The sequence below is a fragment of the Leptonotus elevatus genome, chromosome 13 (assembly GCF_054856555.1).
Source record: "Leptonotus elevatus isolate MCC_2025b chromosome 13, RoL_Lele_1.0, whole genome shotgun sequence".
Classification (NCBI taxonomy): Eukaryota; Metazoa; Chordata; class Actinopteri; order Syngnathiformes; family Syngnathidae; genus Leptonotus; species Leptonotus elevatus.
This window is the reverse complement of record NC_141251.1, coordinates 492653-508312: the sequence shown is the minus strand read 5'-3', so window position 1 is coordinate 508312 and position 15660 is coordinate 492653. Positions and strand designations below refer to the sequence as shown.

The 15660-nt window shown below is 53.0% G+C and overlaps 1 protein-coding gene across 2 annotated transcripts in view; it reads left to right on the top strand.

The window, feature by feature from the left end:
- The window catches only part of sptbn1 (spectrin, beta, non-erythrocytic 1), a 55674-nt gene that overhangs the window by 28620 nt on the left and 11394 nt on the right, over positions 1-15660 (top strand). For both annotated transcript variants that reach the window (XM_086092504.1, XM_086092503.1), the window contains 25 exons: positions 587-704; positions 1321-1479; positions 1554-1649; positions 2160-2366; positions 2979-3132; positions 3217-3368; positions 4247-4465; positions 4528-4608; positions 5250-5456; positions 5528-5739; positions 6468-6605; positions 6700-6820; positions 6889-7104; positions 7886-8305; positions 9266-9468; positions 9551-9641; positions 9740-9886; positions 10011-10274; positions 11373-11597; positions 12110-12199; positions 12305-12583; positions 12788-12918; positions 13004-13208; positions 13842-14216; positions 14774-14860. In XM_086092504.1, the coding sequence (XP_085948630.1) occupies positions 587-704; positions 1321-1479; positions 1554-1649; positions 2160-2366; positions 2979-3132; positions 3217-3368; positions 4247-4465; positions 4528-4608; positions 5250-5456; positions 5528-5739; positions 6468-6605; positions 6700-6820; positions 6889-7104; positions 7886-8305; positions 9266-9468; positions 9551-9641; positions 9740-9886; positions 10011-10274; positions 11373-11597; positions 12110-12199; positions 12305-12583; positions 12788-12918; positions 13004-13208; positions 13842-14216; positions 14774-14860 (4597 nt within the window). The remainder of the gene's footprint in view (positions 1-586; positions 705-1320; positions 1480-1553; positions 1650-2159; positions 2367-2978; positions 3133-3216; positions 3369-4246; positions 4466-4527; positions 4609-5249; positions 5457-5527; positions 5740-6467; positions 6606-6699; positions 6821-6888; positions 7105-7885; positions 8306-9265; positions 9469-9550; positions 9642-9739; positions 9887-10010; positions 10275-11372; positions 11598-12109; positions 12200-12304; positions 12584-12787; positions 12919-13003; positions 13209-13841; positions 14217-14773; positions 14861-15660) is intronic.

Below are 15660 nucleotides of genomic sequence, written 5' to 3'. Positions count from 1 at the left end.
ACGACATCCATTCTAACTTCTTGTACAAAAGCCAAATGAAAATGTGATTATTCCGTCAGCCAATTTAGCCTTTTCTTTTCTTTTATGATACCCGGTATCGATTTGGGGATTTGCGTTATTATTATTATTTTTTTTTTATTCTACCCTCAAAAAAGCTTTGAAATGATTTTTGTTTTTCTGCCCGCATCATCAACAACATCCACGGAAACGTTTTCCGGTCTGAAAAAGATTTTTATTCCAAGCTGCTTTTTAAGACATTTTTCTCATTTGATGTGATTTCTGACGACGGACGCTCACGTTGCTTTCTTTGCACGCGTTTCGCATCGCTCGGCGGACGGACGCCATTCCACGCCACGACGCGCTCGATGCGTCGCCACGTCAATGACAATGCGATAACAAAACCGTTTTTGAAAAATGAACCTCATAGTTATGTTAGTAACAACCAAATAAATAATATCGAGCAAACTTGTCATGACGGTTGGGGTTCCTTTGAATCGTCATATTTTTTAAAAATCCTCTTCATCAATCAATTCCGTCGAATGGATGACTCGGATCAATGAGATGCTGCTGGTGTGTGTGCGTGCAGGTTCACGGAGAAGGGCAACCTGGAAGTTCTTCTGTTCACCATCCAGAGTAAGATGAGGGCCAACAACCAGAAGGTTTACACGCCTCGCGAGGGCAAACTCATCTCGGACATCAACAAGGTAGCCACGCCCACTCTGACGTCATCGCGCCACATCCGGCGACACGTTTGCTCCGTCTCACGCGTCGGCGGGGACGTTTGTGACCGCCATGCCATCGTGACGGCGCAATTATACCATCCAGCGGCAAAAAGCTTTCAGCGGGATTCAATATTGATGATATTGATTCAATATTGATGATATTGATTATATTGATTCAATATTGATGATATTGATTCAATATTGATGATATTGATTCAATATTGATGATATTGATTCAATATTGATGATATTGATTCAATATTGATGATATTGATTCAATATTGATGATATTGATTCAATATTGATGATATTGATTCAATATTGATGATATTGATTCAATATTGATGTCATAAACACGACACCGACGTCACACATTTCAGTAAATATGCACTGCCCGACAAACAACACTTTTGCTCTTGCCAACCAATCAGAAGGCGGGAAAAAGGCTCATTTGAAATGTGATTGGTCGGTTAAACAAACAGTCCAGTTGCGTGAATCCAATTTTGACGGAGGTCAATCGTACGTCGGCGCGTGTTGGAATCCTCTTGAGACTTTTCAGCGCTGGTGGCAATTGGTGACGGCCGTTTTTTGTTTTCAGGCGTGGGAGCGTCTGGAGAAGGCGGAGCACGAGCGCGAGTTGGCGCTGAGGACGGAGCTGATCCGCCAGGAGAAACTGGAGCAGCTGGCTCGCCGCTTCGACCGCAAGGCCGCCATGCGGGAGACGTGGCTGAGCGAGAACCAGCGGCTGGTGTCGCAGGTGACGGACGCCGCCGGCGGCGCCGACGCGGCGGCCGGCGTTCCGCCATTTTCAGCGTCTCGGTCTTCCCGCAGGACAACTTTGGCTTCGACCTGCAGGCGGTGGAGGCGGCCACCAAGAAGCACGAGGCCATCGAGACCGACATCACCGCCTACGAGGAGCGCGTTCAGGTGACGGAGCGCGCCAAAAAGTTTGGGACGCGCCGATATCCACAAAATATTCGAAAAACTTTCACATCACGTCAATATATTTAAAAGAAGGGAAAGTGATCGCAAACTGATGTTTGTTTGAAGTTTCAAGTTTGGAGCAAACAAAATGAGTCCCAAGAAAAAGGTACGAACATCGTGCATTGCTGTTTTCAATCATTGTGGCAATTTGGGAACCGCGCAACCCTGCAAAAATGTCCCCTCTTTTCACACCCTTGCTCGTGATGTCCTCAGTGACGTTTTTCTGGTCAAAAATGTGACATTTTTTCTTGGAAATTTTTTTTTTCTTCTTTTTTTTTAATAGCGCAACTTAATGGACGCAAGCTCGGGTTTGTGAAATCCATTTCCGCCTGTGTACTTGAATGTCGCTCCTTCTCGTGGCAGTTTCACTTTTTTGTGGTGGCGCTTGGCGTCGCAAAGTTCTTGCGGCGAATGCAGCGGCTGAAGGTCCAAGGCGTGCTTTTTGCGCCGCAGGCGGTGTTGTCGGTGGCCAAGGAGCTGCAGGCGGAGAGCTACCACGACATCAAGCGCGTCGCGGCCAGGAAGGACAACGTGGTCCGCCTGTGGGAGTACCTGCTGGAGCTCCTGAAGGCGCGCAGGCTGAGGCTGGAGCAGACGCTCGGCATGCAGAAGGTCTTCCAGGAGATGCTCTACATCATGGACTGGATGGACGAGATGAAGGTCACGTCGTCGTCGTCCCCTCTTTTGAAAAGCTCAAGCACGTTTTCAGCGCGCTCGCCGGCCGTCCGCCAATGCTAATGCTAATGCTAATGCTAAAGCCGGCAAATATCGACATCCCATCGAAGATTATGCGCACGCATTTTAGCATGAAAAGGAAAATGCACTGAGCTGTCGCCAACGTCTTACAGGTGCAATTATGCCATCTAGTGGCAGAAAAATGACCAACGCAAATCCATATCACACTCGTTTTTTACAGTACATCGTTTGAATTTTAACTCCATTTTATGAATTGTTATGATGAAATGAAAAGATGCAGCCCATATTTCTATTCGTTTCACATTTTTCACCCCCACTTTTATGTTGACGAGTACGAAAACGTAAAAAAAAATATAGTACATTTAAACAGATGTCAAATTTGTGATGAATTGTGAGTTTCCTGTTGAAGTCAAGATATGATGAACGTGTGGCTCGAAAGCGAAGTGTGGAGAGACTCTGTCGCCAATCTTTGCAAACAGTCTCTCCAAATATCCAGATGTGCTCATCAGTTGACAATCCGACCATGTTTTTGCGGTCACAGGCGCGCCTGGTTGACGTGTTGGGTTTTTTGCGCAGATGCTGCTGCTGTCTCAGGATTACGGCAAACACCTGCTGGGCGTTGAGGACCTGCTGCACAAGCACGCCTTGGTGGAGGCCGACATCGGGATCCAGGCCGACCGCGTCCGCAACGTCAACGGCAACGCGCAGAAGTTCGCCGGCGACTCCGACGGTGAGACCGACGCCGTTTGCCGGGAATCTGGCGCCCGCGTCAAAACTAAATCTTCTCCTCGGTCTTCGTGGTCTTCGTGGTCAGGGTACAAACCCTGCGACCCGCAGATCATCAGGGAACGCGTGGCCCACATGGAGTTCTGCTACCAGGAACTCGGCCAGCTGGCGGCCGAGCGCCGAGCGCGCCTGGAGGAGTCGCGCCGACTCTGGAAGTTCTTCTGGGAAATGGCCGAAGAGGTTTGCCGTTTCTCACAAAGTCGCTCGACGGCCGGCGGGATTGGACGCGCGATTACTACCCCCAAAAAAAACATTTTCATTCACATGAATATAACTTCATAGTTAATTAAAAAAATTAATAGTATAACTGAATACATTCAAATAAAATGTCTGAAACTAGATAAACTAGATAAACGATCATTTGAGCGATTGTTAATATCATAGATGAGCTTCGTTTGAATTGTAAGTATTTTCACGTTGCGCAAAATGCGTACAGAAGAAAAAGTGATTCAAAACTCAACTCATACAAAACTTTTTGGGAAAAATAAAATAACAAACCTGCTGTAGAATCTAAAAAAAATCAAGATGAATTAAAAACAAACCTGCTCTAAAAACGTCCCAAAGTGTTCTAATCCTGCTTGCGAACGTCGTTTAATGGCTTGTTGACTTGATCTGGTTAGTAGCGGCCGTGGCCCGGTTAGCGACGGTCGCTCCGTAACCAGAAAGTGGGCTGCGGGATCCCCGCTCTCCCCAAGTCATGTGCGGTTGTGCCCTTGGGCAAGGCACTAGACGAGACCACGTGAATGAGTGAGTGCAAGAATAATGTGTCCGTTCCTCGGTAAAGCGTCTTTGAGTGTCGAGAAAAGCGCTCAATAAGTCCAATGCATTAGGATTATTATTATTATTATCATTAGTATTAGTTGACCAGCACAAGGAGTTTTGCCTTCAACCGCTTTTCATGACTCGTTGAGCGTCGCGGTTGCTCGTCACGCAACCGGTTTTCAGCCGTTGTCAGCGATCGCGCGCACGTCGAGCGCCATCGAGTTGCTTTTGTGTTTTTTGTCGGCGCACGAGCGCAAAATGTAAACGGCGTGCGTGCGTGCGTGTGCGTGCTTCAGGAGGGCTGGATCCGCGAGAAGGAGCAGATCCTGTCGTCGGAGGATTACGGCAAAGACCTGACGGGCGCTTTGCGGCTGCTGAGTCAGCACAAAGCCTTGGAGGACGAGATGAGCGGCCGCGCCGCGCACCTGCAGCAGACCATCAGGCAGGGCGAGCAGCTGGTGGCCGACGAGCACTTCGGCGCCGACAAGATCCGAGAGCGCGTCCGAGACATCCAGGTCTGAAAAAGAAAACAAAAAAGAAAAAGAGACGCGGCGTCCTGATTGTGGTTTTGCGGCAGGACCAGTGGGCGGCGCTGGAGCGGCTGTCGGCCGTCCGCAAGTCCGGCCTGCTGGAGGCGTGCAATCAGCACCAGTTCCAAGTAAGACGCGTCACGCTTCAGTCGTCATTGATGGTGAACCAGGGTTTGATGGCTTTCGGCGTTATACGCTCTAAAAACAGTCAAGTCCAAAGGAACCCGATTATGGATCAAAAACGGACCAATTCACTTTATGGCTCAATTTGATTTCTGGGTTGTTTTATGCAAAATGACCCAATTCAAGGAAATGACCAATATTTTGTTTCCATTTCTTGACTTGGTCGAGGATCGATCCATTTCTGACCCGAAATTTTAGAGTGGATATTGGAAATTCTAATATATATTTACTAGGAATAAATGCATATCAATTCATGTCTTTTGCTCGTGGGCGCGTTTACAAGAGACGGTCAGAGTTGGGAATCGAACCGCCGAACAGGCATGTTGAAATTGGAATGCTGTAAATCGGTTGTATTATGTGGGAAGGTACGCAGGACAACAAAGTGAATCGGAAAAAGAATGCGTGTGAATGATTTCAGCATTCACACGCCCAAAAATGCTCGAAACACGTGAGTGAGAAGCAACGCCAGATTTTCCATCTTGAGTTGAGATATTTCATCTTTGAATTTTTGTCCAAGCGAATGTTTTCATTTTGGAAGCGGCGCAAAGACGCTTTGCGTTTGTAAGTGGGCCGCGTTTGCTCGCAGGCGGACGCGGACGACATGGACACGTGGATGCTGGACGTGCTCCGCATCGTGTCCAGCGTGGACGTCGGCCACGACGAGTTCTCCACGCTGGCGCTGGTCAAGAAGCACAAGGACGTGGCCGAGGAGATCGCCAGCTACCGGCCCGTCATGGACGCCCTGCACGAGCAGGCGCGCACGCTGCCGCCCGAGAAGGCCGACTCGGCCCAGGTGAGCGCGGGAGGGCGGGGCCGGGGGCGGCCGCGGGACCGAGCTTGACCCGGGCTTTGCGGCGCCGGCAGGTGCGGAGCCGTCTGGCGGGCATCGAGGAGCGCTACAAGGAGGTGGTGGAGCTGGCGCGCCTCCGCAAGCAAGCGCTGCAGGACGCGCTGGCGCTGTACAAGATGCTGAGCGAGGCCAGCGCCTGCGAGGTTTGGGTCGACGAGAAGGAGCAGTGGCTCAGCAGCACGCACATCCCCGACAAGCTGGAGGACCTGGAGGTGGTCCAGCACCGGTAAGACCTCAACACGCCGCCCGACGCCGTCGCGCGCCTTCTCTTAACCGATTGCGCTTCTTCAAGCGCAAAACGTGAAAAGCAACGCACGTTCGGCAAAGCGAGTCGATCGCAAAAAAAACAATTCTAAAAGCTGAACACTTTCGATGAATTCCTTTGAATTCATGACGAGAAAACAATCATCGCGCTCTTCTACTTTCACATCCGGGGAGCGGATGCGTCGTTTTGTCTCTTAACCGGCGAAATGCATCAAAAAATCCACGCTAGGCTGACGCGGGCCTCCAAGCATGTCCTGGGATTGGATTCCATTGACGGGAGGAATTCGAACCTGCAGTCGACAGGCATGTTAAGAAATGCGTTCACAGACAACGAGGATGCTGAAAACGGTGACGACTTTGTAACGGAACGGACGACCAATAATGGCCGCTCGATTCCCCGAAGTGCGCTCCAGTGTTGAAGGTTAACTTTTGTTTGGTGATTTAAAAAAAAATTGATCTTGTCAATCAAGAAAGAAATACAAGCAAGCACTTTTATTTATTAAAACAAAAACGTTGTTTCTAAGATTGTTTTTCTTTGTATGCTTAAAGAACGTTTGCGTCTTCGCTTGTGCAAGCGAACGCAAAGACTTCGGATATTTCATTTTTGTCGCGTCTTATCAAGGAGGACATTTTGTGCGTGCGTGCGCGTATGCGCCGTTCACGGCGGCGCTGGCTTGCTTGTTTGCGCAGGTTTGAGAATTTGGAGCCCGAGATGAACAATCAGGCCTCGCGGGTTGCCGTCGTCAACCAGGTTGCCCGGCAACTCGTCCACAGCGGACATCCCGGCGAGAAGGAAATCAAGTCCCAGCAGGACAAACTCAACACCAGGTAACGTCACGCGTGGCGGCCATCTTGGCATTTTCGAGAGAAGTCCAAACGCCGGTTCGAGATTGAAGAGCGGGCCGACGTTCGCCTTCGTCAGGTGGAGTCAGTTCCGGGACTTGGTGGACCAGAAGAAGGAAAGCCTGAGCTCGGCCTTGGGAGTGCAGAACTACCACCTGGAGTGCAACGAGACCAAGTCCTGGATCAAGGAGAAGACCAAGGTAGCGCTCGCGTCGAACCGCCGCGCGCGCGGCGACGCCTTCTCATCGGGTTTGCGACCTCCCCCAAGGTGATCGAGTCCACCCAGGAGCTGGGCAACGACCTGGCGGGCGTCATGGCGCTGCAGAGGAAGTTGACGGGCATGGAACGAGACCTGGCCGCCATTGAGGACAAGCTGGGCGACCTGGCCAAGGAGGCCGAGCGCCTCTCGTCGGAACATCCCGAGCAGTCGCAGGCCATCAAAGGTCGCCTGGACGAGATCACCGCCGTGTGGGAGGAGATGAAGGTGCGCCCTCGCCTCGCCACGCCCGCGCGTCGCGTCGCCGGCATTTCAGTCGCAATTTCACAGGCCTTGGCGAGGAAAACAAAAACGGAGGCTTGTTTATGTCCGTGACAAATTTCAGTGATCAAACAAATGCTCGAAAGGGGCTCACGTCAGCCCAAACACGCGCTCGCTGTCCCCAAAAAAACAAAAAAGTCCCTCTTCGTGCTGCCATCTTTTCTGTGAGTTGTGCATGCCAACAACGAGGCGCTCTAAAGCAGCCTCACCAGACTGAAGCCCCGCTCCATGTGCTAACTCCCAAGTTGGGCCAACAACGAGGCGCTCTAAATTAAAAAGCCCCAGTCCACAGGCTGGTCAAGTTGGACTTAAAAAAAAAAAAAAGAGTCAAAATCCCACCCTTTACTCTTCTGTGTTTCACTTGTGGCTGACAATGAGGCACTCTAAATTGGCCGCGCCAGTGACCTATCGAAAGGAAACCTTTTTGGGGTGTCGGCACAGCGAGAAAGCAAACTCGTCACGTCACTATAACTTGTGATGCAAGGGAAGGTGGTCAAGTTGTCACGTTGAGGTGAGATCGGGACTCGTTAAGATCAACAAATAAGAGCATCAAAAGTCCAATTTATTTGTCATCATTCATTCGTACATAATTCTCCCTCTTTGTGAGTTGTGTTGCGCAAATGCAAGAAATGTGTGAAGCTTGGTTTTTGCCAGCAAACCGGAAGGTGCGAATGCGTTTGACGAGGGCGGCCGCGCCTTTTCTTTATTTCTTTGTTTGTTTTTTCAGGGCACCATGAAGAAGCGCGAGGCGTCTTTGGGCGAGGCCAGCAAGCTGCAGCAGTTCCTGCGCGAGCTGGACGACTTCCAGTCGTGGCTGTCGCGCACGCAGACCGCCATCGCCTCGGAGGACAAGCCCAACACGCTGGCCGAGGCCGAGAAGCTGCTGGGCCAGCACGAGGCCATCAAGAACGAGATCCGCAACTACGAGGAGGACTACCAGAAGATGCGCGACATGGGCGAGATGGTGACGCGCGGACAGACGGACGCGCAGTACATGTTCCTGCGCCAGCGGCTGCAGGCGCTGGACACGGGCTGGAACGAGCTGCACAAGATGTGGGAGAACCGACGCAACCTCCTCTCGCAGTCGCACTCCTACCAGCTCTTGGTCCGGGACACCAAGCAGGCCGAGGCCTTCCTCAACAACCAGGTGAGCCGCTAGGTGAGCCGCGAGGTGAGCCGCTAGGTGAGCCGCGAGGTGAGCCGCCAGGTGAGCCGCGAGGTGAGCCGCCAGGTGAGCCGCTAGGTGAGCCGCCAGGTGAGCCGCGAGGTGAGCCGCCAGGTGAGCCGCCAGGTGAGCCGCCAGGTGAGCCGCCAGGTGAGCCGCCAGGTGAGCCGCCAGGTGAGCCGCCAGGTGAGCCGCCAGGTGAGCCGCCAGGTGAGCCGCCAGCGCTAGCAAAAGCTGACAACTGACTCGATGCTGACACCTTCACGTGCAACAAAAAATGATATCGTCAGATCTCGATTATTATTGTCACCATTTTTGGGACGCAAAACCTATTTTGACGGCCAACATGTTATCAACACATGAGTTGGCATGGGCCGATTTCCCGTGTGACCTTTGAGCGTGATTTGAAAAAGTCACATCTTCCAATAACCGGTAAGTTCGGTTGAACGCCAAAAGAGACAGCAAACATCCGGATGCCTTTTTGCTCTATTAGCCAATGTGGCAAATTGTGGCAGCGGGTACTCGTTAGCCCCAAGGGCAGCATCGGCTCACCGGTGATGGGACACTGCGACTTACTAAGAAGAATTTAAACAGAAGAAGATGAAATATTGTATATATTCTTTAAAAACCACATTTTACGATTGTGTTGGGATTATGAAGATCATTGTCATAAAAAGTGACTTTGATGATGACAATATTTTCTTTGCCCTTTTTTGCCGTCTGCGCATTTGAGTGGCAATGAAGTTGAAAATGGATTTAATATCCATTTAAGCGGATTAAAAGATCCAAAAATTAAAAGCCTCTTTTTTTCTAAAGTTACAAAAACGTTACCGCTTGTAACAAGGATCAAATGTTTCAAAAAATGTATTTTGAAAAAAAGATGGATGCTGTGACTGGAGTTGCTGCCGTCGTTCCCGCCACTAACGTGCGCGTGTTTGTCAGGAGTACGTGTTGGCCCACACGGAGATGCCGAGCACGTCGGAGGGCGCCGAGGCGGCCATCAAGAAGCAGGAGGACTTCATGACCACCATGGACGCCAACGAGGAGAAGATCAGCGGCGTGGTGGACACGGGCCGGCGGCTGCTCGCCGACGGCAACGTCAACACCGAGCGCATCCAGGACAAGGTGGACTCCGTACACTGCAGGTGCGACACGCCTTCTTGCTGGGGAAAAAAGCCTTCCGAGTGAAAAGTTGAAGGAGGTTTTTGCGTGAACGTTTTGCGTCAGGCACAAGAAGAACCGAGCGTCGGCCAGCGAGCTCCTCATGAGGCTGAAGGACAACCGAGACCTGCAGAAGTTCCTGCAGGACTGCCAGGAGGTCAGCAAGTCCCCGCCTTGTTGTCTTGTGCTTTTGTTCTGGTGGCGGCGGCGGCGTTGGCGGCGGCGTTGGCTGACTGCGTTGCGCTTCCTCCCAAGTTGACCTTGTGGATCAACGAGAAGATGCTGACGGCGCAGGACATGACGTACGACGAGGCACGCAACCTGCACAGCAAGTGGCTCAAGCATCAGGCCTTCATGGCCGAGCTGCAGTCCAACAAGGAATGGCTGGACAAGATCCAGAAGGTCAGAAGGCGGCGCCGGAAAACACGCAAACACACACAAGCGCCTCCGGATGAATGGATCGAGCCCGTCGCCAAATCGCACCCAATCACTTGAAAAACACATTTTTTTTTTGTTGTGGCGTCAGGACGGCGAAGCGCTGATGGCGGAGAAGCCCGAGACGGAGGCCATGGTGCGCGAGAAGCTGGCGTCGCTGAAGAAGATGTGGGAGGAGCTGGAGTCCAGCACGCAGACCAAAGCCAAATGTCTGTTTGACGCCAACAAGGCCGAACTGTTCACGCAGAGTTGCGCCGACCTGGACAAGTGGCTGGCGGGCCTGGACGGGCAGCTGCAGTCCGACGACTACGGCAAAGACCTCACGTCCGTCAACATCCTGCTCAAGAAGCAGCAGGTCGGCGCACCGCCGCAAAAGCGCTAGCGTATCGAGACCAGCGCGCCATGTCGCGGGGCGGAGTCGGCGTGCGTCGTCATCTTAGGACGCGGTCGGCATGCGTCGTCATTGGTCTGTCGGCCATCTTAGGACACCGTCGGCATGCGTCGTCATTGGTCTGTCGTCATTGGTCGGCCATCTTGGGACGCCGTCGGCATGCGTCGTCATTGGTCTGTCGGCCATCTTAGGACACCGTCGGCATGCGTCGTCATTGGTCTGTCGTCATTGGTCGGCCATCTTAGGACGCCGTCGGCATGCGTCGTCATTGGTCTGTCGTCATTGGTCGGCCATCTTAGGACGCCGTCGGCATGCGTCGTCATTGGTCTGTCGTCATTGGTCGGCCATCTTAGGACGCCGTCGGCATGCGTCGTCATTGGTCTGTCGTCATTGGTCGGCCATCTTAGGACGCCGTCGGCATGCGTCGCCGGCATTGGTCTGTTGACGTTAAAGACTCGGCCATTCGCGTATCGATAGCGCTGACCCACAATGCAACTGCCGCTCGCCTCGTAAAAGTTGTCGTAAACAACAGGATCAAAATGGCGTCAATTAAATCGAAACCAAGCTGTCAATTCTGTCTCTGAATGGAATCCAATTTGAAAGAATTTGTGGGTTCTTATTTGCTTGGTCAATGTTTGCAATTGAAAGATTTTGAAAATAATTCCCATACAACCGTCTGAATGCTGTTCGGCCATCTTGTCGTAATTCATTTCTTCTTTCCGGACCAACATTTGGACCTTTCCTGCGACGGAGTCTCAAAATGTGTGTCGATGTTCGTCCGGCGTGGCGAAGGAGCAAATGTCACGCAAAGTCTCCTCACAGCACATTAGCATCTTCGCCTGGCTTTCCCGCGTGCCGGTTATGCGGAATGTGGTCGTTATTGGCGCACACACAAAATTGATATCGACACTTTTCAGGCCGTCAGCAATTTTGGAGGTCCAGAAAATGAAAATCTTCGACCTGCCGCTTGAGGAGAAGCACTTGCGGCTGAAGGCAAACCGTGTCAGGGTTTGCGCTTCCCGGATTGGACGCCTGTGACTTTGTGTGGGTGCGTGCGCGCAGATGCTGGAGAGCCAGGTGGAGGTGCGCCAGAAGGAGGTGGACGAGCTGCAGAGTCAGTCGCAGGCGCTGAGTCGGGAAGGCAAAGGTTCGGACGAGGTGGACGGCCAGCGCAGGAGCGTGGAGAGCAAGTTTGGCACTCTGCGGGCGCCGCTCCAAAGTCGGCGTGACAACCTGATGGCCTCCCGCGAGATCCACCAGTTCAACCGGGACGTCGAGGACGAGATCGTACGCGCGCTTGCCCTTTTTCTACTTCCTCCTCCTCCTCCTCTAACTCGGACTTGTTCTCTTCTCCTTCATGTACTTCATGGCTTCTCTTTCCACCGACTTCCTCATTCTCCTCTTCCTTCTTCACCCGGTCCTCCTCCCGCTCCTCCTCCCGTTCCTCCTCCCGGTCCTCCTCCCGCTCCTCCTCCCGCTCCTCCTCCCGTTCCTCCTCCCGCTCCTCCTCCCGTTCCTCCTCCCGCTCCTCCTCCCGTTCCTCCTCCCGTTCCTCCTCCCGGTCCTCCTCCCGCTCCTCCTCCCGCTCCTCCTCCCGGTCCTCCTCCCGGTCCTCCTCCCGTTCCTCCTCCCGCTCCTCCTCCCGTTCCTCCTCCCGCTCCTCCTCCCGCTCCTCCTCCCGGTCCTCCTCCCGCTCCTCCTCCCGCTCCTCCTCCCGCTCCTTCTCCCGGTCCTCCTCCCGCTCCTCCTCCCGCTCCTCCTCCCACTCCTCCTCACCGCCTTGTTGTGGTGTTTCGCAGCTGTGGGTGGAGGAGAGGATGCCGTCGGCCACGTCCACCGACCACGGCCACAACCTCCAGACGGTGCAGCTCCTCATCAAGAAGAACCAGGTAGGATTCTGGCCCGGTCTCGTCGTGTCTGTCGCGCGGAAGGAACCGCAATGCCCTTTAACCGCAATGCCCTTTGCCCCCCGCCGCCGCCGCCGCCGCCGCCAGACCCTGCAGAAGGAGATCCGGGGCCACCAGCCGCGCTACGACGACATCTTTGAGCGCAGCCAGCACATCCTGCGGCAGGAGCGTCCCACGGGCGAGCTGATCGGCCAGCGGCTGGCCCAGTTGCGCTCGCTGTGGGAGCAGATCCGGCAGGAGACGGAGAAGCGGCACGCGCGCCTCAGCGAGGCCCACGAGGCGCAGCAGTACTACTTCGACGCCGCCGAGGCCGAGGCCTGGATGAGCGAGCAGGAGCTCTACATGATGTCCGAGGAGAAGGCCAAGGTCGGCGCCGCTTAGCCTTTTGCTAATGTTAGCGTGCTAGCTCGGCGCCGCTTAGCCTTTTGCTAATGTTAGCGTGCTAGCTCTTCGCTCCGCTTAGTTCATTTATATGAGCAGCGTAACAAAAAAGAAAAAAACCAGCTTGTTACATTTTGATGTCATTCACACGTTTATTTCCAGACGCTTGACGGTTTTGTTGTTTTCCAGGACGAGCAGAGTTCGGTGGCCATGTTGAAGAAGCATCAGATCCTGGAGCAGGCGGTGGAGGATTACGCCGACACCGTCCACCAGCTGTCGGCCACCAGCCGAGGCCTGGTGGCCGCCGAGCACCCCGACAGGTAGGGCCCCCCTGCCGGCGCCGGCGCCGACGCCAACGTGACGCCAGCCGACGCCAGCTGACGCCTGTCGGCCCCGCCTCCGCAGCGAGCGCATCGGCATGCGGCAGTCGCAGGTGGACAAGCTGTACGCCGGCCTGAAGGATCTGTCGGAGGAGCGGCGAGGGAAGCTGGACGAGCGCTTCCGCCTCTTCCAGCTCAACCGGGAAGTGGACGACTTGGAGCAGTGGATCGCCGAGAGGGAAGTGGTGGCGGGCTCGCACGAGCTGGGCCAAGACTACGAGCACGTCACCGTGAGTCGCCGGCAGAAAACCGAACAAAACACAAGACTTGAAAAGCGATGCAACTTTTCCTCCATGAAATTTGGCGGCCAATTTGAAGCGAGACTTTCAAGTAACAATCTCAAATCGCTTCTTTTCCCGTTTCACTCATTTGCTCCCAAAAACGTATGAATACGTTCTATTTTGAATATCACCGTCCTCCCCAGTGTCGTTTAAGATCCACAGAATGTTGTCTTCCGTTATTTGCCAAATGAGAGAAGCAGGAAACAGAAGTTCCGTTCGCCATATCAAGCAAACGTTTACGACGCCTCCAACATCCGAACGGCGTTTTCATTCTGCAAACATTTAGCGCCGGCTTTCTTTGGATAGCAAAATATTCCGTATTTGGCGCTCAACTTTCTGTAAGTGGCGCTAAGTGACCAAAAGCCACGTTCGTCAAGAACCCGCGTCGTCAAGTGGCCGCTTTGTCGCATTTACAACTTCTGACTCGTGCTTTGCTGCGTTGACGGCAAACGCAGACGTCCGCTAATCTGCCAAATCATCTTGTGAACCTTTTTGCGGTTGCCGAGGGCCGCCTTGTGGAGCGCCGCAGTGCTGCCATCTGGTGGCGGTTGTGCCTCATTGGCGCTCTGCTGTCGCCTCCAGATGCTGCAGGAGCGCTTCCGGGAGTTCGCCCGCGACACGGGCAACATCGGGCAGGAGCGCGTGGACGGCGTCAACCGTCTGGCGGACGAGCTGATCAACGCGGGCCACGGCGACGCCGCCACGGTGGCCGAGTGGAAGGACGGCCTGAACGAGGCCTGGGCCGACCTGCTGGAGCTGATCGACACGCGCACGCAGATTCTGGCCGCCTCCTTCGAGCTGCACAAGTTCTACCACGACGCCAAGGAGATCCTGGCGCGCGTGCTGGACAAACACAAGAAGCTGCCCGAGGAGCTGGGCCGGGACCAGAACACGGTGGAGACGCTGCAGAGGATGCACACCGCCTTTGAGCACGACATCCAAGCGCTCGGCACGCAGGTGGCAAAACGCGCTTTTCCTCTTCGCACACGCACACGCAAATATTAGGGTGGCAAGTAAACGTCATATCGAAAGTGTGAAAGGTAATGAAAAAAGTCCAGCCAACATTAAAGGCAAGGAAGGAAGACAAGAGACTCGCGAGATAGATTCCAATCTCTTACACGCTCCGCCCTCTCGTTTTATTGGCGAGTCGCATAGCTGTTGCTGCTCTAAAGGTTTCGGGAACACACAGCAGCAACCATGGCGGATATCGCGGAGTCATCGTGCAGATGATAATATTTTGGCGCTGAAGGTTTCAACAGTTTAATTGAGCAAAGAATTTCAGCCGCCACATGATTCAAACAAGCTGAATAAATGCTTTGCTACAAGAGTAAATATGGGATAACATATATACATTTTTAACAGTATTATCTGCACAAAGAGATCCATTGAGTTGTAATTCAAATTGTTGTCGTCTCATGAAGTCATTTAAAACCTCTTTTGGCGTTTGACGGTCAGAACGTCCGCAAGTCGTCAGGCCTTGCGATGCATTCCTCCATTTTGTCAATCTTCTGCAGGTGCGTCAGCTTCAAGAGGACGCCGTGCGTCTGCAGTCGGCGTACGCGGGAGATAAAGCGGACGACATCCAGAAGCGCGAAGGCGAGGTCAGCCCCGACAAACGTCGCACGCACGCACGGAGATCACGAGTCACCCCAAAAAAAGAAAAGAAAATGGCGGAAATGATGATGATGACCATTGTTGGCTGTCCGCCGTTTGTTTTCTCGCCCTTCCTTTCCTTCGTGTCCCGCAGAAGCGAAAGGAAGAGGTGAGACTTGCGTTGCCTTCGCACCGCGTGCCTGCGCCGCCGCCTCATCCAAGGCACAAAGTCAAACGCTTGACCTTTGCACCGCGACTAAAATGGCGCATTTTAGTCGGCGTTGCGCTTCCGCTTGGTCGTGCTGCTCCTTCTTTTGAATGGATTTCCTTTTTTGTCCTCTCCAGGAGGTCAAATCTGCTTTTGGGACTCAAACAAGCGGAGATTTGTTTGGACGCTTGTGCTTCATCACGCAAATGGCACAAAACCTTCACGCTCATCTTCCAAACGGGTCAAGTTGTCACATTAGAAGAATACGAACTTCGCCTTTTAACATGAGAAAGTTCACATTTGACTTTTTATGTTAGAACGTAAGAAGTTTCATGTTTGTAACCATTTTGGCCAAACAAACACTTTTCTTGCGCTTCCGCCGATTGGCAGATCCAGCGTCGGCCGTTTGTGTCTTTTTTCACCGACAATCTTTTATTATTATGATTATTTTGTTGTCGTCGTCGCGTATGCTTCGCGCTGTCGCTAGCAACTTTGATTGAGAAGACGACGTTGTCACCTCAAGCAGACAAAAGTGTTTGGTTTCGCAATGACATGAAATTGATCGCGTTCGAGTGTGAATTTTTGGAGCGTTCAAAATGC